This window comes from Bombus pascuorum, chromosome 12 (genome assembly GCF_905332965.1).
Source record: "Bombus pascuorum chromosome 12, iyBomPasc1.1, whole genome shotgun sequence".
Lineage (NCBI taxonomy): Eukaryota > Metazoa > Arthropoda > Insecta > Hymenoptera > Apidae > Bombus > Bombus pascuorum.
This window is the reverse complement of record NC_083499.1, coordinates 5,246,341-5,268,702: the sequence shown is the minus strand read 5'-3', so window position 1 is coordinate 5,268,702 and position 22,362 is coordinate 5,246,341. Positions and strand designations below refer to the sequence as shown.

Genomic DNA, 22,362 nt, shown 5'->3' with positions numbered 1-22,362 from the left:
TATTGTATAGATATAAAGAAAAAGATACTAACACATTTTGAATACTCCTACGTGAACTTCGAAAATGATGGAGATGTTTTACGATGTCTTGCTGATTTTAAGTAACTACACTTAAATGCAGATGAAAGAATTAAGCGTAATCAATATTTACAAAAGTAAGTTCAATATTAAACAATGGAGAGTTTGCGAAGACGCGAAGTTGCATTTATAACGTGTCAGCCATGACACATTAAACATTTATTCTTTTGTAAAATGCTTAATGTTTACTCTATTTTGATCCATACATTTATAATTTCTATAAGGTACATTGTTTTTATAGATAGATAAACAACAACAGGCAAGCTTTGGAAAAACCATGTATTATAGAATAATAATAGATTACATTGTTCATGGTAATAATGATATAATAAACCAGAATATATCTGACAATAATAATAAGAATCTAAAATAACACGAATACTGAATACATATTATTAACAATAATGAGAGGAGGGACTTTGGGGATGTTTGGCAAAGGAAAGGGGCCAAGCCGCTCAGAACTATGTTTAAAAATGAAAGAAACAAAAAGAGAGACGGGATGAGAGGGGGTAGTAAACATTAGATTCGATAAAACCAATAAGATCTTCGGATCGATAACCTAACATTTCGCGATATGTTCCAGTTGTTCAAGCATTTTAAAATGAAACTGACTAAATAATCCGCCGCAAAACGATTTCAGTCACATTTGAGATCCACTCCTCTTATCGTATGCAAAATAAAGATTATATTTTTGAATCGATAGAACAAGACGAAAAAACGAGAAAAAAATAAGTAAAACGAAATACAATGACAGGAATGACAATCGGTTGCGTTTAAGACTTACTGCTAAAGTAATTACGATAAATTGCTAATGAGCAATTTATGATTGTTTTAAAAAAAGCAACGCATTCACGGCGCTGATTTATATAAAATGTAAATTTCTTTTCATTTTTTTCTCTTTCGAAAAATAATAAAATATAGACAATTTGTTCGGGCAATCTCTTGGATTAAACACGAAACCCGTAAATGTTTTATCTTATTTCGTGCTGTCGTATAAACTAAGGAAAAAATCATTTCATATGTATTGCGTTATACGTACACATGATATTTTGTTTCTCGGTATATTATTCATAACATTATTTGCGCAGCGTACGCATGTAAAAACATTTGTTAGTACATGACAGGTTTTTACGCGTCAAGTTGTTATTATCGTGTTTCCTTCATTTTTTCTGTTCATACAAACCGAAGACGATAGGAGAGCGAGGAAAGACGAAAAAAATAAACAAAACAAAAAAAAAAAAAAAAAAAAAAAGAGATCGAGCACATCATTTTTCCACTCGAGAGCCAGCTCGTTTTAGGAATTCTACGTTGTTTCCAGACATCTGGAAATCGTTAATTGCACCCTGGTCTTGCGGATTGGTCCTTTCCTACCGGTGCCATGATCATCGATGACTAAATTTATTGTTTGTTTATCACGAGCTGAGATCTTAGACTTACTAACGAAGCACCTTGAATATACTAAAAAAAGAAAACATACAGACAATGTCTAGATAGTTAAAAAAGAAAAATGTTTTCTAGATATCTAAAAAGAAAAAATTAGGAGAACGACAAAAATATTGAAGTTAATTAGCTCAGTTGCATGGACAGAACACGCTGACGTTGTTTGTATCCTCTGTGTCTTCTTTTATATCTTTGTTGCTTTTTGGTTTCATTTTAAAAGTTTCTCGATTATTGTATCGACTGTAAACGAATTATAGAGGGTATATTCCTATAAAATATCAAAGAATGCAATTCGCAACGGGAGAACGCACGGCACGACAGTAATATAATAACGCTAAATAAATTGATAGCAGACGATATCGTTTCGTGTGGCAGCGATACTTTATGTTTAGAGTGCAAAACGGTACGTCGAATTTACAGAGGCCTCGTAGTTAATTCGATGTTGAACTAATGCACCGTATGATATGATACGGTCATGCCGTGAACGAAGCCAAGTTTATTAATTGACCGTCCAATCTCTATTGGTGTAGACCATTGACAAGGTGAACCGTTATCTTTTTTTTTGTCTTTCTGTCCTTTTTTTCCCTCTGAATTATTGAAAGCCTCTTAGGCAAGCTACAAAAATTGCGGTAGAATAACAAGTCAACGAGAAAGAGCTTGTCAATCAATAAATTATTTGTGTAATATCCCTCCAAATATTTTGATATGATTTATGGAGGTTTGGCAGCTCTGTGTCTTTTCGTCTTTTTCAATATATGATACTAGTGATACTATCAGAGAATGTACCGGGTGGACAAATTTTCCTGTTTTTCCGTTTTTTCAATCTTAAAACGCAATGTTCGAAATCTCCTTTTTCAAGTGCGAAACCCTACATACGAGTATGAAAAATAAAGGAGGCAAAAAACGTCCTCGCAAGGGAAGCATCAACGTAGCGTAGACAAGAAGTTGAATTCAGTTGTTAAAAGCTATACGTACTACGACCCACAATATAGTTATCGAATATGTACTAATCTGTACCACCCGGTATAATTCCACTAATTGCTTGGTTGAAAGGTAAGTACGCGATTTCCATCGTGAAACTGTTCTCTTGGTCTAACCTACGACTCAATATTTCACGTTAAATTACATATGTTACTGAAGTACCAGACGTATCGATCAGCTTTTCTTCTCGGTAATAATCGTTTCGAAACTGTATCATTCTGGACATGTATCTATTCAAATCCAAGATTAGAAGTTGCAAATTTGTTTTCTTGCATCCAGCATGCAAATGTTGATGATGTCCCATGGTTTTAATTCTTTCACTCGAAGACTATCAACAGATATTACTGGAAGCAAAATTGTTTGACGGATCTTGATAAACAAATATGTAATTAATGAATACTTTTTGTTGCCGTTTGAACTCGTATTATAAACACTTCTTAAGTTATTTAACAGTTAACGGGGATCATCCTTCTAAAAGTTCCACCTGTATCTAGCATATATGTATAGATTATGTTAAAATCTTTCATTATCTGTGTATACCCACAGCAAATATTTTAAATTCAGTGAAAAATTATTCAGCTTCACGATTGAAAAACTTTTCACTATGATCCGTCTTCAAAATTATGCAAAGGAAGACGAATGGATTCGTCGAAAAATAAACGGCGGTCAGCAAAAGCATGTCTTGATATTTTGGTATGACTGTGTTCATATATATTGTGATTTCGTGTCCCTCTCTTTTGCATTTGTTATCGTTCTGACTTTTTTTTTTCTTTTGTTCTTATTGGTTAATCTTCTATCTATTTACATTGCTCTTTAGTTGCAAGCTAGTATCTGATACTAGCTACAAACAAGGTTATCACGAGAGCACGGCACCAACTTCAGTCGCATCTTTGCAGTCTTGAATGGATAGTTGAGCTAACTCGCTCACTATTTCTTCCTGAGTGGTTAAATCTGTTTTCTTTAATATCATATATCCTGGTTGTATCTCCTCGTTCTCGCCGTTAATCTTAGCATTATTCTTCGCCTGTCCATTACTCTTTCGTTTACTTGACGTTTCTTCACCAGATATACCAGGGTGAATCTTGAAAACGCTCTTGATAATGTTATTAACCGTCTGAGAACGTTTTGGACTATCGTTCTTTTGTTCAGAAACGAATCTAATGCGAATCGTTCTGTTATTCTCCGTATTTTCTTTGTGTTTGTTACCTTTCATCACAATAGCTTTTGACTTTGAATATTTTTGATCTGATGAATTTTGCCCGTTTGGAACATCCGTATTTTTTACTTCTTGCTGTTTATCCTCGAAAGCAGATGTATTTTCCTCGACAGAATTCACTGCATCTCGTCCTATCGTGTTCGTCGACGACGAATCTGAAGTATGAATATCATGTGATTTTCTAGACAACTCTTCACTATCAGAATCATTAACTTTCTTAGTTTCTTCGTCTAAATCCGTTACTTGCACGTTGTTTGTTTCTTCGATCGAACCTTTCTCTATGACTACTTTATTATTATCATTGAGTATATGGTTATTTGTATCTTGTCGATCATTCGATGATATCTCGCGCTGCAAGACTTTAACGGGACTTTTCGGTTTCGTGCCATTATCGGATGTGTCTTTGTTCTGACAATTTGTACAAGAGGATTGTTTGGAATGAGTAGGAGAATTCATTTGTCTCTTACTGGCATTGTTCTTCTGAGCAACACCCATATGCGGTCTACCTAATCTAAGAACGTTAATCGACGAAGTTGTTTGAGCATTGTATGATGCTGCTGGTTCATATTGTGGAACTGGTTGTACATGATTCAAATGCATTTGTTGCTGATGTGGTTGCATTCTGCGCACGTCAAGGTCTATTCTCTGTTGATAAGCTATATATTGTTGGTAAGGTGCTGCTAAATTTGTATTCATAGCTGGATTAACGTTCGCGTTTGTGTTTGGGCCGTAATTAAGGCCGGCATTCGGATGAACATTCGAATTTACATATTGAGGTAACATTTGTCTAGGTAATTGTTGAAATTGATATTGTGGGGCTGGATATGCAGGGCAGTTTTGCTGTGGAATATTCTGTACTATGTTATCTCTACGATCTCTAGGAGCGATCGGTGTAATCCGAGAAACATTTCCATGATATTGTTGTGGTACTAATTGCCCGGATTGGTACATCTGATCATTTTGTGTAATTACTGGATTCTGAGATTGATGACCATAGCCTTCATAATGCATACCTTCATTACTTATTGTCCTACCATATGCTACACTTGAATGATATTGTGGAGGTTGTGACGTGTAATCCTGCTGCTGATGATCTTGATACTGAGGATATTGAGGAACAGGGGGCTGCGCGTCAATCCAAGTTTCTTGCTGCGGCGGAGGTTGTTCCAAATCCCGTCTCGCTTGTACTGCATTCCAAACTTCTTTTAATTCACCGGTAATATCTCGATCTTTCAGTATTGTATATTGTCGCATAAAAATTATGCCTGTATTCATCCTTTCCACAAAGTCTAGTAAATGTTCTATTAAGCTGGTACGCTTCTGTAGCAAAAATAGTGCCATGCAGGAAATAGTTCTTCATAAATGTGTTCAAGTATAACAATTGTGTACTACAAGTACCTTTGGATCTTGAGCGTTTTTGCCATTAACTCGAAGAATTTCGGGATTGGCCATTACTGCGAATACCACAGCTTCTGTTTTTGTACGTGGTGGTCGAACCCTCATTCCTCCATAAAACCGTACAGGCTGTGTAGGATTCAATGGCATCGCAATCTTTTCCCAAGATAAAACATTTACGTAACATGGAACAGCAGTGCCCTAAAGTAACAGAATAATAAAGTTTTAACTAATCTTAACTGCATGAACTTTCAATATGTTTATAAATGCATTGGTAAAACTTCATAGAAAATCCTGGAATCATTGGGAGTTTCTGAAACACGTAAAGTTCTCTCTTAGCTAAGTATACCTGTATGAAATCTTGTATACACATATGAGGCTGAGGAGGATTTTTAAAAAGACGAGCGCCATTGCGCTTCATTCTAGTTGCTCCACCTTCTGTCATTTTGTAACTGAAAATAAAAGTATTCGAAGTAAGTGAAAATAGTAGTTTACTATATATACATAAACAAATTTCATAAACTTAAGTGAATAACATAAACAAAAAACGCTTTCAAATTAATAAACAAATTGTAACAATAAGTTAAAAGTTCCTATGGTAGTTATATATAATAATAAAAAATATTTCAAAGAAAGAAAGATTGTAAAAATCAATATCATATCATTAATGCTTTCACTCGTTTAATATATTTATAAATTTCACACTTATTTAATAACAATGCTAATGAAGAGATTCTATGTTCGAAATAAAAAGACAAGAAAAACAACGTTATGTCGTTCATTATTATGTTTAATGAGCACGGAGAAGAAAATTATCAGTTAAAGAGTATCAGTAATTGTGTCACGTAAGCATTGCGATACGACTGTAAATAGGAGCAGTAGAAGGGGCGGCTGAAAATTCGTACTAACAATTGTAACGGAGCAAATGCGTCAAAAATTGCATGCTAGTTTGCTTCTAATGAATTCCTATATTCATATATTAACAATAAAAACTTATCTAAATCAAATGCACCATGTATAAATTTCGTGAGTTCACTTGAATACAGAAATCGAACAATTTCTATGATATCGTCGTTGTATTAGAGCCCTCTCGTTACGCGACCATCATAGATTGTCAATATAACCTCAAAATTTTCTAAGTTTATACGGCAAATTTTCAATAAATGTAAGCGGAAGGTTTATTTAAATGGTGCATTACTTTGAAATAACGATATATAGTCTTCTGTTACGTAAACTCACCCCCGCAGTGCTGTTTCACGCGTATAAACACTTAAACAAGCAGGGACACGATACGACACATTATGGGGCAGCTTCGGTGGAAAAGATCCATCGCTCCTTTTGTTTATTATTTTTCCGGAGTTTGCGCGATTGAATCGACCACGGGCGCTTTGCTACTTTATGTGTTTAAATAACGAACTAAAATATCTAAGATGGCCGAAACGGAAATCATGCTTGTGCATTAGTGTGAAGTGGCCTAAAAAATCCCTAGATTCAATTTTTATTATTTTTTTTTAATTTAATTCTATGTAATTTTATTATCGTTGATTTATGTATAAATAAAAGCTTGAAAGGTCAAGTATATCATATAATGTTAAAATATTTTTCGATCAGATTATATTTTGCGTTGTAAAATTTGAAGGAAATTAGCTGAAAGGTAATCGATATATTTGAATCAATAATCGAATCGTTTCAGTAGCGAAATTAGCGGGAGCTGCAGATGCGCAGCTTAAAATTTGGTTCTTAGATAGTAGTATTTCTCATTTATAACAATGGTGATATTAATTGTTAATTAAGAAATGTGTAATTTTTAGTGTCACGAATTTTTTGTGATAGTTATGTTCTATTACTTTATGTATTATATTAATGATCTTATGTCATTCTTATGTTATACATCATGGAACAATTGGAAGAAATTGTTGGAAGGTTATCATCAACGAGTTAGGTATGTACTCACGTATCTTTTAATATTACCTTATACGTATGAATATATATCTTTTCTATTTATACGACAATTTTTTTATTGCATTTTTTATCTCAATTACCATGTACCACAAAATACGCCTTACGATGACACATCACGTATCTCTTACTGTGTTTGTGACGTGCTTTTATTTTTATCGGTTTCCCAGAGATGAAATCGGAATATTTACCACTGCACTCAAGTGGTACAAATGTTTTTATCGTAACACGTGCGGAAATATTTTATGAGTAAAAATCATATCATTATATATATATATATATATATATATACACATCATACTTTCAATCATATTTATCATTATATTTAGCATTTCGTTATATCCTGCCATGCATCATTTACGCTACCGCGAAAATAAAAACTCCCTCGTAACTGCAAATAACAATAACCACTCTTCGTCGTATACATAATTGTTCTTTTTCCCCACACATAAATCGTCCAATTTAATTTCGTTTCATCAAATATTTTTTCCTGGCATGAACCAGTGATCGAAAACAGACCATTCGACCTAATGTACCAAAGTTGGTGCTATTAAATTATCTGTAATAAAAGAAGTCCTTAACACTTTCGACGAATTTTCCAATCATTTTTATAGGTACAGTAAAATTCAAAGTTCAACAAAAGAACGATATTGACCGTATCAAAATCCTAGCAATAAGAAGGTACAATTGAATATGATAGACGGAGGTAGATAAAGCGAATAAAGACATGCAACTTTAATTTTCTAAGCATTAGCTCATATTATCAGAATATTTAATAAGAATATTTAGAGAAGTTAGCCACATACATATGTAGTGAATCTCTGTTATCGAAGGCATTGAATTATCCGAATTGTTCTGTCTATCGACATATTACGATTAACAGAGATCCAGCATATAACCTAACATCAAAAATATCGAAGAAAGATTATTATAACACGTTCCATGAAGATTTTTGGTAAATCGAGTGGTCCGCACGTGTTCATTCCCATCCATTCCAATTCGGCTATCATTATTTTGAATTAGCTCGAGCAATTAGTGGAATGATAATTGGGCGATCGTTTCAAATAAGTTATCGTTAGCTTATTCGATCGTACACGATCTTGCGGTGATCGTTAGTGGCGCCACTTGTAGCCGGGTGTATGGTGTGTACGTGGCCGGGTATCGGAAGAGCATCGATGGGGCTCCGTTGAATCCACCGTATCATTATGACGCCTCGCAGGCAACTATCGATCCCGATCGATGATATTAATAGTCGCTAACTACAGTCTTCCACACCGCTCGCGTTCTACGCTGTATTTCGCCAGTCGAGCCGGCGTTTTTTCTTCTTCTATACCATGCAAACCGCCGCGCATCATGGGACACCATGGGAATCGTTGCGTGCTCGCGTTTCTCGCTATCCTCTCGTGATAGTCGACACGTAAATAAATTTGCCCTTAAGTAAGGAAGAAATTTGCGGTGCTTCCGTAATACATACGAATTGGGTCGTTCCTCATTAAAGCGACGAGATGCTAGGGAAATTTTTTTCTAGTTTTTTTTTAGAAGGAAAGCTAAATTGTTGTCTAGTTATACAAACTTCTATGGTGTTTCTTTTTTAATGATTGGTATGGAAATTACTTGTATTTTTTTTCCTTCGTAGGTAAATGCAAGATTACAGATTTACAAGTTCTATTCGATTTCTTGTCAATTCATCGATCACTATAATTATATCATCATTAAGCTTATTGCGTGGCTCTAAGCAAACTTCTCTAGTTTTTGTGGTATCCCGTCGGTGTGTTTCTACCTCGTTTTCATTCTTCATCTTCGTCAATTATTTACTCTATCTCGTGGCCACATTAATATGCTAGAAGCGACGACCTTGTTACAAAATGATTTATCGCGGTTGCTTTCTTCCTACTGTCTAAAGCAACCGGTTTGCTTATTATATACGACGTGTTTCCGCACAGAATTTTCTCCAAGTTTCTTCAATTTTCTTTATTATATTCATCTTTATAATTTTGATAACGTCCTTCTAGTATTAATTTTAATCTTCCAACCATGAGCGACGCTGAAACTACTTATTCCACTTATCCTGTTAATTTTGACAGGTTATGCTATTACCCTGTTTCTTGTTACCGCACTAAAAGTTTCCATATTTATGATAAACCTATACAAGATATAAATTTCGTTCGTGGTGTTGCACGGAAGAGTATGAAAATCTGAATGGATAATTTTCTGATTTCAATAATGTACTCAAGATGTAAATTGCAACACATTTGCGTTCACATTTCATGAACGTTATAGTTCACTTCTTCAGGGACGGACCTGAAACTCGAAGCGAAAGCGTGTAACACGATTGATCCCAGAAAACCAAAATCATGACATTCATCAACCAGAAAGCTCAAAATCTAAAAAAAGCCGCAGATCTTAGATCACAACACAATTACTGATATATACATAGTTATATTTGCTGCTCAATTCAAACACGATGCGATTATAGCGCAATTAGCCTACTATTGAACATAATAAGAGAGTTAGGAAAAAGGCGTGAGAGAATTATCGCGTTTCTCGATCGTCGAATTTTAAAACCACGCTGCTCACGCGTTCCCTCGTCGACGATATTCCAGAAACGTTTCTCCTCCTCCTTCTCTTTGACTCTCGCGCGGAAGATTAAAGTCGCGGCGTTGGCAAGCGTGTTAACAGGCGGAAGATGTGCGAACGTAACGCGAAGTCGCGATAGGGGCCGCGATTCCACAGGACGATCGGTGCCGGTAAGGAGCCTGTAATGCGAAATAATGGGTATCCACCCACTCGATGAAAATTACACGAGACGTGGCCCCTCGGACCGACCGATTCTCCCCCTCCCCCTCCTGCTCCAACATTCATCCTGAAGGGCATGTGAAAATAAAAAAAATAAAAAATAAAAAAAAAAGACAGAAAAGGAAGAGGAAATAATAAAAGGAGGAGGGAGATGATGGCGCGCGCGTAGGGAACCCTGAAGTTTCGGGGATAATTGTTTAGCAGGCGCGAATGCTGTAATTAAAAGCGATGCAGATTCGAGATATCGAATCGATACGGAGCTGCAAGATGACGCGAGCTTGCTACAGGTGGTGGTTTCTAGCATCTGTTGCATGGAATTCTTATTGCGAATATATAGAGCGTTGAGGATAAGAGAATTGCCTTTGAAAGTCGTTTCGCATAGTTTGAAATAGTTTGAAGGCTTTGTATAGGAATACGGAATTCATGCAAACACAAACAGCTCGTACAATGTTTTGTACGTAGTTTGTCGTATTTGTATAGATAAGTTGAGCTATTTTTGACGAAGTGGATAGAGAGTTGTTTTTTCAGTAGACTAAATAATAGGAATCTACGACTGCAGTACAGTTGGATGATATGCTACTTATATTCGAGCGAAGCGTGTTTTTCTATCGTCGAAAACTTTGCCCACCTTCAAGAAAATTCATTGTCAAGAAATTAATTATCAATGTACGTGACTTCTCGTTTCAATTGTACGACAAATTGTTTCTTAAAAAAGCATCATGAACGAGGACGAACAATAAGATTCTTTGATTCTTTTAGTTAAAATAAGATGTTGTTTTTCCTTATTATAATTTGTTATTAAACTATTCAAATGTATATTGCAAATGTATATCGATATATTTTAATAAGGAAAATGAATGATTTAGCCACGTTTGAAATCTCTTCAAATGTTCCTCCACGAGAACAGAAAAAATGAACGATCTCGATAAAAGTTTCTTCAATTCTGCCGACGTATAAGCCACCAGTTTACCACTACGAATATCTCACATTCAGTCCTTTAATTTAATTATGGAAACTAGTCGGTACGCTCATAAAAACGCGCTTTCATTAGCGTGGACCACGCGTCTCAACAATGTTGCACGTCTCCCTTTCCATTTAAGACCCCATAAAGCTCCCCCGCCTCGAAGCTCGCGAGCCATCTCTCGTGGATCCCGTACATTTTTCAATTCGAGTAATACTCGCTACGACACGAACCTTTCATACGAGTGGATCGTCTGAAAAGCCGCAACAGGGGAGAATTGAATGGCCATCTCGCGACCAACGTATGAAGGAAGAAAGCGAGCGACGAGGATGAAAATAAGGGGACTTCCTGAGAGAAGGCGAGGAAAAAGGAGAGGAAGAAACGAAGATAACCACGACGACTACGGCCACGAAGAAGAAGAAGAAGAAGAAGAAGAAGAAGAAGAAGAAGATCGAGCAACAAGATCTCACGAGGTATCTCGATAAATCCCTTTCGCTGGACAAATAACGACAAGGCTCATTACTATAAACACGTCTCGCGTGGTCTCTGCGTGTGGCACGTCGGGTTCTCCGTTCCCCGACTATTTATTTTTATATCTACATGCCTTTTTTTCGTTATTATATTATCCTGAACCGTTCGTTCCTAATCGTGACCGTCGTGCACACTGCGCCGACATACAGGGTGCCCTTATAACGTACAGTACTACCGACAAGGGGGTGATTCTACGCGCAAAAATAGGTCGACGATATACAGTGACTTGCAGAACTGTTGTAAAACACTGTGAAGTTGAATAACGTTTTTTTTGAAATTCCACCGAGCGACTTTTTTTTTATTTCTGAAATTGGAGAAATTGGGAGAATTGGTTTACTAGACGAGGCACAAAACAAAAATTCGTTAGAGAATCGCAATTTGTCGGAATGGCGAAGAAGAAAGTAAAGATCGCATCTTTCAACTTTTTTATTTCGGCTTGTAATGAGAATCTAACTACATTTTGCACATTTATGTCAGTTCTATATATATATATATATATACTAAATATATATATATATATATAAAATATATATATATATATACAAAAGAGTTAGATATTCATATTATTACATTATTATATTATTATTATTATTATATTATATTATTATTATATTATTATATTTTATGTATATATTTAGTTATATATATATATACAAAAGAGTTAGATTTTCATATTATTATATTATTATATTATTATTACTATTATATTATTATTATATTATTATATTTTATATATATATTTAGTTATATATATATATACAAAAGAGTTAGATTTTCATATTATATATATATATAGAACTGACATAAATGTATATAGACATATACATATATAGACATAAACTGATATATATATATACAGAAGAGTTAGATTTTCATATTAAATATATGTATGTTGAAAATGTTATTAACATCGGTCGATGAGGAAACAATCGACGCGCATCGAAAGATGTAGATTTCAGAAAATCGTGAAAATTGTGTTTTTCCCCATTTTTAACCGTTTGAAGCTTGTTGCAAGGTTAACTGATTTGCATGCTGTTTTCAGCATGTATATCTTTGTTGGTTTCCTTATAGGATTACATATCACATACATTCGCCACATTCATAGCACATATTCAAAACGATATAACAAAATAAATGAAAAAGTGAATATGTAATATAATATACACGTTGCTATAAATGTTTGAAAGGTGTTGATTAAATTTTCACTAGAAGTTGATCAGATAAAAAATTGAAAATTGCGATCTCTACATTTTTCGTCGCCATTCTGATGAATTGCAATTTTTTAATTTTTTTTTATACGTTATCTAGGAAATCAATTCTGCTAACTTCTAAAAGAAACCTAACTCGTTCGGTTCAATTTTAAAAAGTTATTCAGTTTCAGAACGTGTTGCAACAGTTTTGGAAATCGTCGTGGAATACAATTTTTCCACAAAACGTTTCGTTTTCGAGGAAATCAAGGATCAAGGTATAATATATACGCGAACTACAAAATTTTTGATCTGTATGCGTGTTTTTGGCGTTTCAAGTGAGACGATTTAATGGAAATGAAATATGGGTCATTTTTCTCGGAAACCAACGGTTTTGAAAATTCAGCCTTGTGAACACTTGGCCGACGAAGGTCTGAAGTGTAGAAATCTACGTAAAACCGTGATGGTATAAAGCGATAAAAAATGACGCATAGAGTAACTCACACGGTAAATTAAGAGCGCCAAATTTGAAAAAAGATATCGTCAAAACCTATGATAAAAACGCGCAGCAACGGATCGGTAGAAATTTTTTCCACCTTATTTCCGTGAAAAATGATTCTCATTTTCGACTTGAACGACCTCAAAAACCACTAGAAAGTGTCATTGCAGCGGAATATTTTGCAGGCCGGATACTATTTCCGAGTCGTGAATAGAGTAATGATCCGTAAAAATTTGTTCGTGAAAATAAGTTAAAAAGCGCGAAATGACATTTTCCCATTGAGGGGTTTTGTTTTCAAGAATATAGAGATTGAACGTGTTTAATTAAAGATTAATTAGAAATTGATATACACCTGGTATACGCGCACTTGTTGAATTTTGTAATTTAATTTTCTGACAAACCAGGCGCCCTATGAGAAAATTTTATTTTATATTTTTAAATTAGTGCGCGTTATACAACGTTGCGTGGGACACCCTGTATTTGTTCTCGTATACCCCATGCGTGTGTCGCACGAGATCAACGATAAACAATGTAAACGAGATCGCTAATACCAACGACGCGAAAGAAACATATTTTTATTATCGTCTTTCCGTTCCACGTATGTCGTTGAATTATCATTCGATGGACCACCTTTCGATTTCCTTTTACTCTTCCTTCCTTCGTGCTTCCATCGAGAAGATTTACCTTAGCACGATCGTAGGTGTGAATTAATTACAACCAGTCAGGGTAGGTAGACCTTTCCTCGTCTCGACTCCGTGTTCCCAAAGCATAAGAGTATTAACGTTCGATGCTCGTTTTCGTTGATTTGAGGAGGCGATTAAAGGTCGTGTTACATATTGCTCTTGTGCCCAAACATTTTGCTAACTTTGTGATTCATTTTTACGCTACATAGGAATTTTTATTAACTCCTTAAATGCGTTTTTTCCCTCGGTATATTAATGAAAAATTACGATTCAATCTTTCTTTTTTATAACGATCTATAAAAATAGTTTTGATAAATAGTCAGATAGCAAAGTAAAAAAAAAATTATTTCAATATTAAGATATCGTAACGTGGTATTATAAAATATGGAAATATCGTAACGTGGTATTAAATTATTCTCGATTTCGTAACTATCATAATTCGTAACGTGTGTTAATATTAATTTATGCCTGCCAGTTATTTCCTTGTTTATCACGAGAATCGAAGGATCAGATAATCCGAACGATTGAATTAACAACTAAATTTAACCAAGTTTTTAATTTTCGCTTGCAGCAACTTTTCGTTCTTGTTTCTTCCTATTTTGTTCTGTTATTTTCGCATTTTCACTCTCGTCTGATTTCTTGATCGAAGAATGGAAAAGGTTGTTCGCTTCGTTTCGTTTTGGTCTTGTTGCGTATAGTAACAGGAACGAGAAGCCTGGTGCATGGAACACGTATCGACGTCGATCGATATGTCAATTAATTTTCATAAGGAGGTTCGTTTAAACTGCCAGACGAGCCAATGGGGGCACGTACGTGGGGTATTCCGCGCACCTGGTCAGGTTCGGGGTTTCCCCTTCCTTCCAATCTTCACCTTCCTTCGCTGACCTTCCCTCTTTAACGTGCTTCCTTCTATTCTTGTATTCTGTTCGGTTTTTTAGTATTTTATTTGCGTGTATCAATTTACGCTCCAATTTTGATAGAGTTGCTAATAAAAGAAAAAAGATAAGAGAAAGGATACGAAAGTGTACGAAATTTAGGGAAATATAAAAATACTCTGAAATATTCGCATGTATAAAATATAGAAGTATCTTGCAAGATTTTATGTATATACGTTATTTCAAATTAAAACGAGTATTTGCTTTTTGAATTATTCAAAGAAATTTTCCAAAATTTCATCGATTCACAGGCCAAATATTTCAACATGTTTTCTGTCTTTTCCTTTGTTCGCACAACTTCACGTACAATAAAACAGAATTTATTTTATCGAATTGTTTATGTCTCATCTGTTACACTATCTAATAACTTGCTCGCAAAACGAATTAAAAGCGAAATGAAAATCTTCTTAACAAAGTGAAAGATCAGTTAAACCATCGAAGAAATTTAAACGATTTTGGAGAGGATCTTCGCACTATGTTGCTCTTTGTCGATGAGTTTCTTTTAAAGAAATACGAAATATACGACTTAATGGTTAACTTAATTACCAATTTAACAACGAACGACTAAAAACGGCGTCCTATTAACAAAACCAAAAACAGTCAAAACTATGGAAAAAGTTTAAACAATCTGTGAAGAACCTCTACGTTATATTGCTCCTTGTCGATGAGTTTCTTTTAAAGAAAGACGAAATGTATACCTTAATAGTTAAAACTCAATTAACAATTCAACGTCGAACAATCAAAGACGTGGTATTTGTTTTATATAAATTATATAAATTCCGTGATCCGTAAGGAAAAAATGGGAACGAGAATTAGCGAGGAATTTAAAGGATCTTGCAAAGGATAAGCACCTTTCGCTATGTACCGTTCTTCTGATCGGCAACACAACCATGATCGCGCACCGGCTCGCGTTTTCGCATTTTCTTCGTCTTCCTCTCCAACCCCTTTCCAACCGGCCCTTTATTCTTCCCCGTCGAAACACACAAATCATCTGAATCGTCACGCATTAAGAGCGTATTACAGTGATTGGAAAGTGATAACCGTAATAACCAGGCTACGGAATACCCGGTGTATGCCGGCCGAGGAGGCGTCGATCGATCAGGGAATCAGCTTTAAATCGCCGATAATTTCTTTCTCCGTCCTCGTCTGTCGGCTGGAGGGACGTGCCGTGGGTATCGAGTGCCCCACCGAGGTACCGGGTGATCGGCTCGTAAAATTTTGTGACATCCAAATTATCCGAATGCGATTGCCTCTTCTCGTTGTCGTACCTAACGAATCTTATCCTTTCTCCTTTCAAAATCATTGCTGCAACTTAAGAAACTGAAAATCAGAGACAAAATGACGACGATAAGGATCATTATGAGAAACGGTTATATCTTGTGTGTTAAAAATTCCAGAGACCAGGAACAGATGCCAGGAACGTTGAAAATCCTGTAATACTTTAGGATCTTTAATAACGTTTTACGAGTGTGCACGCGCATATGTACACAACCACATGTATCTATGGACACAGCGTGTAACTTCCGCGTGCGAGCAGCCACATACAAATCACCGGAATTGTCACACATTACGGGCGTATTACAGTGATTCATTCGAAGATAGGCTTAATAACGAGGGGAACAAAGTACACGTGTATAGGGGGCAGGCGGTAAGGCGTCGACCGTGGAGAAAATCATCTTTAAACCGCCGATAATTTCTTGCTTCGTTGTTTTTTTCCTGCCTTTAGGGGGCACGAGAGGTGGTCGAGGAGGGGTTACAGGGGGATGAAGGAGAAAAGAAGACGAAGTTGAAAGGACGAGTTGTAAAACGCTATGAAGAGGAAGGATGCAGAGGAAGACGAGGAAGATGCAGAAGATGGAGAAGAGGAGGAAGAAGATGAAGAAGAAGAAGAAGAAGAAGTCGAAGAAGAAGAAGAAGAAGAAGAAAGAAGAGGAATATGGTGGCGTAAGTATATCGCAGGTACGAGGGTCACGAGCGGCTCGTTCAGGCCTTGGCACGGTGTGATCTTATTATACCGCAAAGCGATGATGACCGTGTTTAGGTGTTGGCTTGCCAGATTTAAGAATACACCGGCTGGCCACCTTCTCTCTGCATCGACGATTATGGTAACGAGGCCTCTTTAGTAACGTTGACGTACACCTTATTCGCGCATTCCCGTTCACGCTCTTGCGCTATCTTTTACGCTGGCTTTACACGGCCGATCATCCTATATACCGAACCACCGAGATAGTGGTTTTATATCGGTGCCTCCTTATTGAAACTTTGTGGTTACCACGATGGCGGCGCGGTTGCCTCGGGAACTGTCAAAAAGCGTTAGACACGAACGTCGAACCTGCTCTTTCGATTCCTCGCTTTCATAGAACATCCCCTATTTTGGTTGGGTACATTGAATTATACCGTTGAATAGGAAACCACAGGTTTTCGTTTGCAGCGTAGTTTACAGGACGACTATTATGCAGGAAAAATATGGCGTTATTTTTGCTTTCTTAGGCTCGATGTATATTGAATTATTGCTGTTGGATAGGAAACCGCAGGTCTTTGTTCGCAGCACAGTTTGCAGGATAACTGCACAGTTTACGTAGGAAAAATACGATAGCGGTATTTTTGCTTCCTTAAGTTTGGTGCAGGCAATCAAGTATCTACTCGTTTCTATATTTCTTTTAGCAATTTTTTGTTTCCTAAACGAGGTATCACGATCTTTATGTATCTTAACTAAAATTCAAAGGTTTTACATATCAGAGCTTCAAATTTACTTGTTGAACAGCCAATAAAAATTGTTACATTTCTCGACTGCCTCGAGACTCTCACACGAATACATATTGTCAATATTTTAGAGTGCTCAACACTATTGCATTGTATTAATAATATACATTACTCATTCGAGGCTCCTTTTACACGTAGATACAACGATATTGAGAATCTTGAAATATTGACAATATACAATATTGATCGTTAAAGAATCTTTGCCTTAAAGATTTTATATTATAGTTCTAAAATTCCACTTCTTTCGTTCTCTTCAACTTGTACCTCTCTTACACTCTCATCATGAAGCATCTTCTCAACTTTGCTTTCTTTCTATAAGTAATTTCATTTCCTTGAGAAGAATTGGGATATTACGGGTGTCTTTGGTAAAAGATTGGACAAACATCGATATGGTTTGTCATGGATGGTTTGAGATCGGTTATCGGAGAACGGATCGTGTGTCTGTTTGCGCGTGAGAATAAATTAAAAAAATTGATTCGCACGGAAATCAGACTCGCCTGAACAAAGGGGCACGATGGTGGCTTCACGAAAGCGGCAAGGTCTCTGTAATTATCGATGCAACCAGATCTAACCGAAGAAAACATTTCAAATTAAATTATCCTTCGCTAAAGATGGCTTTCTGTTCTTTACGAGGTACGTTCTTCGTGTTTGCTTCATCGATCGATTATAGCGACGAGTTGTACCGATCATAAGAAACCATACTGATCGACTTTATAGATAGGAAAGTACAGGAAAGTACACGGTGTCATAAGTTACAAACGCTGTTTTCTAAATTTAGTTGGAATTTACTATCATTCGTGTTATCCTGTTGCGCGACGAACAAACTTGCGGAAGTAAGTGAACTCGTTTCTTGAGAATTGAATATTAATCACGTACTTATATAATGAAATTCAAAAATTCAATCGAAAAATTTATAAACCGAAGCTCATGGACTAGTTTGGCTTTTGTTGGGAAAGTTAAATTGTGAAATAAACGAAGGAAAAATGCGGACTTTAAATAGGAACAAGATATTATTAACACTGTAATGTTATATTACGTTTTAGCTGCTGTTTGAAAATTTATCACACAGAATATACATTGAACATTTTTATGCTCCTTCTAAGGCACCTCTATATAATAACTATAATACGTTTTGTCCATTTTGTCCATTGCTGTGTAATATTCGTAACTTTGTTTCTGATTTATTATAAATTAGTACTAATTCTTCCACACGCACGTGTATATTCGCAATAAAAGTAAACTTTGAAAGTCTGCAATCCTTCGATTCAAGTGACTCGATGGATCTATTATAAATTTATAAAAGAAAGTATTTACATTACAAAGCGTGTGAAATGCAAAATAGACTTTGCTTTCTTTAAAAAGCATTCTTTGGCAAAATACTTTATACGATATATGCATACCTTAACCAATCAGCTGTTCACTTTGAAAAGTGTGTACTTAAAATGTGTCGCACTGTTTATATTATATACATCATAATAATTATTTATATTTTTTTATTTGTTCATTTTATTTAGTCTTGGCCTGCAAATATCCAAAACGACTTTAAATTTACGAATGTATATTAATCTTCACTAAAATTCCAATTTAAACAACAAATTGCAACTACTTTTTACGCACGACGAGTATACTCGTCAAAAACAAACTAACTGGTTAATAACTACTACAACGTTTAAACAATTCGCAAAAAAAAATTGTTATTCATCCAATGGCTTTATCGTTGTTTCTCTAACTTAAGAGCATTCATATATACGGGGGACAAATTTTTCCGCAAATAAAACATTAATGGTAAGTTTTAACGGTAAATAATCAGTTGGACAGACCTTTAAATTGTAACGAGCAGATATACAAATATTCCTTGTCACAATAACACGATTGAATCGATAAATAATAACAATAGTAAGAACCTAAGGCAAGCACTATGAAAGGATAGATATGAATTTTGGGAAGAGTGTAGAAGCGAAAAGGAGACGGATAGCTAAGCTGAAAGGCATGTACCGAACGATTCAAGAGACTGTCCAGTGTACAAACGTGAGCGTGTACCGTGAGATTTCTCACGAATTGTCGAGGTACTACGATGTTGTCTCGTGGGGTTGGCATCGGGCAAGGGTGGAGGAGGCGTTCGTCGAAGTTGCAGGTACGCGCAGACGCGTTAATGGCCGCGAGAGCCAGGGCTTCGATGTCATTTCTTGTTTGCGATGTGTTGTTGCCGGTGTGAGATATATCGGGCCTAATGACAGGCCGCGCCGTGCCGCCGCCGTGCGCGATCCTCATACTCCCCGCTTTCGATCTTTTTATTTCAAGTTCGCGACTCTGCTCACCCTTTTTCGGACAACGCCACAGGCTACGCGACTTTTCATCGCTTTTCACGATGGCTGGCTTCGTCGACGACCTCCGTTGTTATTACGGCAGAAAATTTTCGTGCACGCGTATTATAATACGGACTTTGTTCTATGGAGAAAATTGCTCTTCGATTGGTTGGAATTCTTTTTTTCGTTTGGAGTTCGCTTTTCGGAAAGATGGAATTCTTCTTTCTTCTGGAATTCGTTCTTTAGTGATTTGATATTCTTTCTTCTCTTCGGGACTCGTCCACCGGGGAGTTGGAATTCTTGTTTCTTTTGGAATTGATTGCAAAGCAAGCTGGAATTCTTTTTTTCGTTTGGAGTTCGCTTTTCGGAAAGATGGAATTCTTCTTTCTTCTGGAATTGGTTTTTTAGTGACTTGAAATTCTTTCTTTTTTTCGGGACTCGTCCTTCGGGGAGTTGGAATTCTTGTTTCTTCTCGAATTGATTGCGAAGCAAGCTGAAATTCTTTTTTTTGTCTGGAGTTCGCTTTTCGGAAAGATGGAATTCTTCTTTCTTCTGAAATTCGTTCTTTAGTGATTTGATATTTTTCCTTCTTTACGAGACTCGTCCTTCGGGAAGTTGAAATTCTTGTTTCTTTTGGAATTGATTGCGAAGCAAGTTGGAATTCTGTTTTTCGTTTGGAGTTCACTTTTCGGAAACTTGGAATTCTTGTTTCTTTGGAATTGATTGTGAAGCGAGTTGGAATTCTTTCTCCTTTTGAAACTCACTTTTTAAAGGGGTAGTAGAATTCTCCTTTCTTTTAGAAATTATTATTTAATTAGTTGAAATTTTTTTAGAATTCAATTCTAGTTGAAGTATTTCTCTTAGAAAGAAATTCTTTTGGGACTTCTACAAGAGTAGAAGCTTAAAAATACAATTAATTATTGTTGGATAAATTTTAATTCTATCGATATACATATATCTTTCATAATTTTTCGTAAAAAAGTTACTTTCATTACTTTACTAACATTTACATAGCCAGCAGAATAATTGACAAATATATTTGATGCAATAAAGACAAAATTAATATGCAGGGAAAATTGATAGTGCGGTTAAAATATAATAAATAATTAATTTAATAAAATTTCATCTATTTAACCCTTCCATTGCACTCGTAACAATTTATAATTATAATTATATGTAAATAAACAAAATTAAAATGTCTGATTCCAATAAATTTAAACATCAAAGAATTGCATTCATTAAAAATTAACGATACGATTGGATCATACAGAGCCGAGCACAGTAGGAGTGTTAAATCCAATGAAAACATATTGGCATTTTCATTCATTTCGTATTTTGTTTTTTAATATCGGTTCTTCGCATCAGCGAACGAACACGTATCGTTATATTAGATCGTATCGTATTTAATACAATTTTTCTAAGAGTCGAGTTTAAAACGAAGCGAGTTGTCACGACAGAAATTTTATAAAGAAGGAATAGAAAACTTGCAAAAAAAAAAGGAAGAAAAAAAGAATGGAAAATAATTATAGAATGAAGGAAAATGCTGAATATTAATCGATAAATTCTCCTGCATGAAGACTGTGTCAGGTACTTGTATATGCTATAAGTATAATTTATTTTCAACATCCATGCAACAAATTTCAATTGATCCATCGATCATCCAAAAAATATATTTCACCACGATCAACATTCAAAGTGATCACCCATTATATACGTAAATACATATTTATCTAAACTATCTACCAAAGTATCCACATGAAACGTACATCATATCCGACTAACATCCTTGCAATCTCCACAATCATAAGCCCAAACACCAATCTCTCCCCCTAAGAAACTAATACTCACCCTAATTCCCTCGTCTCTCGTCTACATCGAACATCAACTATTCCTTGAAATCAAAAAATCCATGGCAGCCAAAAAGAAAGCCGATCTACCTCGAGGCTGGAATATAATATAAGCGAGCGTAGCCGCGTTGTCATCGATCTTGCTGTTTCAGCTCGCGTCGCGAATATTTCATTGACAAAATCAGTTATTTTTCGCTAGGAGAGTGGAGAAAGAAAGGTGCCGGTCGGAAGATCGTATATCGCTGGTTCGCGTCGCGAAAGGTGGTCGGTGGTGGGTTTCCTCGTGGTGTGTAAAGCGGCTACGAGAAGGACGCGTCTCGCCGAGTCTTGCCATTTTCCAAGGTGGCTGCTTTATTATTGGCACGGAGCCTTAAATCTCGTAGGCGCTCGTAGGCCGTGCTCGTCGAAGCCTCCTCTCCTTGGCAGTCGAGTTGTTGCCGGCTATAATACATTATACCTACCTAAGGCTGTTAGTGGCCACCTCGTGCTGGCGCGTTAAGTTATTAGAGAATCAATTACTCCTTGCTATTGTTTATGACGGCCCAAGGGTCTGACGTGCCCCCCTCTCTCTTCCTCCTTCTCCTCATCCCTCGCCCTGATGTCTCTCCTTCCTCCTCTTCGTCTCTCCAACCTTGTCCGTATCTTCCTCTTTTTTTCTCTCCTTAAGTTTTCTTTTTCGCTGTTTATTTTTCTCTCTTTTTACTCCAAGCTTCGTCCTCGTTTTCGTTCCTTCCTTCCTCCGTGGCTGTTCATCGTATATACTGTCGGCGCTCTTCCGACCGTCT

At 36.1% G+C, this 22,362-nt stretch overlaps 1 protein-coding gene across 1 annotated transcript; it reads right to left on the bottom strand.

Moving 5' to 3' along the window:
- Nucleotides 1-343: 343 nt before the first annotated feature.
- On the bottom strand, nucleotides 344-6,481 carry LOC132912956 (transcription factor mef2A). Its single transcript, XM_060970801.1, has 4 exons — nucleotides 6,350-6,481; nucleotides 5,460-5,562; nucleotides 5,114-5,311; nucleotides 344-5,035 (listed from the first exon to the last, which is right to left on the bottom strand). The coding sequence occupies exons 2-4, from the start codon at nucleotides 5,553-5,555 to the stop codon at nucleotides 3,356-3,358; spliced, it is 1,974 nt and encodes a 657-aa protein (XP_060826784.1). The 5' UTR covers nucleotides 5,556-5,562; nucleotides 6,350-6,481; the 3' UTR covers nucleotides 344-3,355.
- Nucleotides 6,482-22,362: the final 15,881 nt, after the last annotated feature.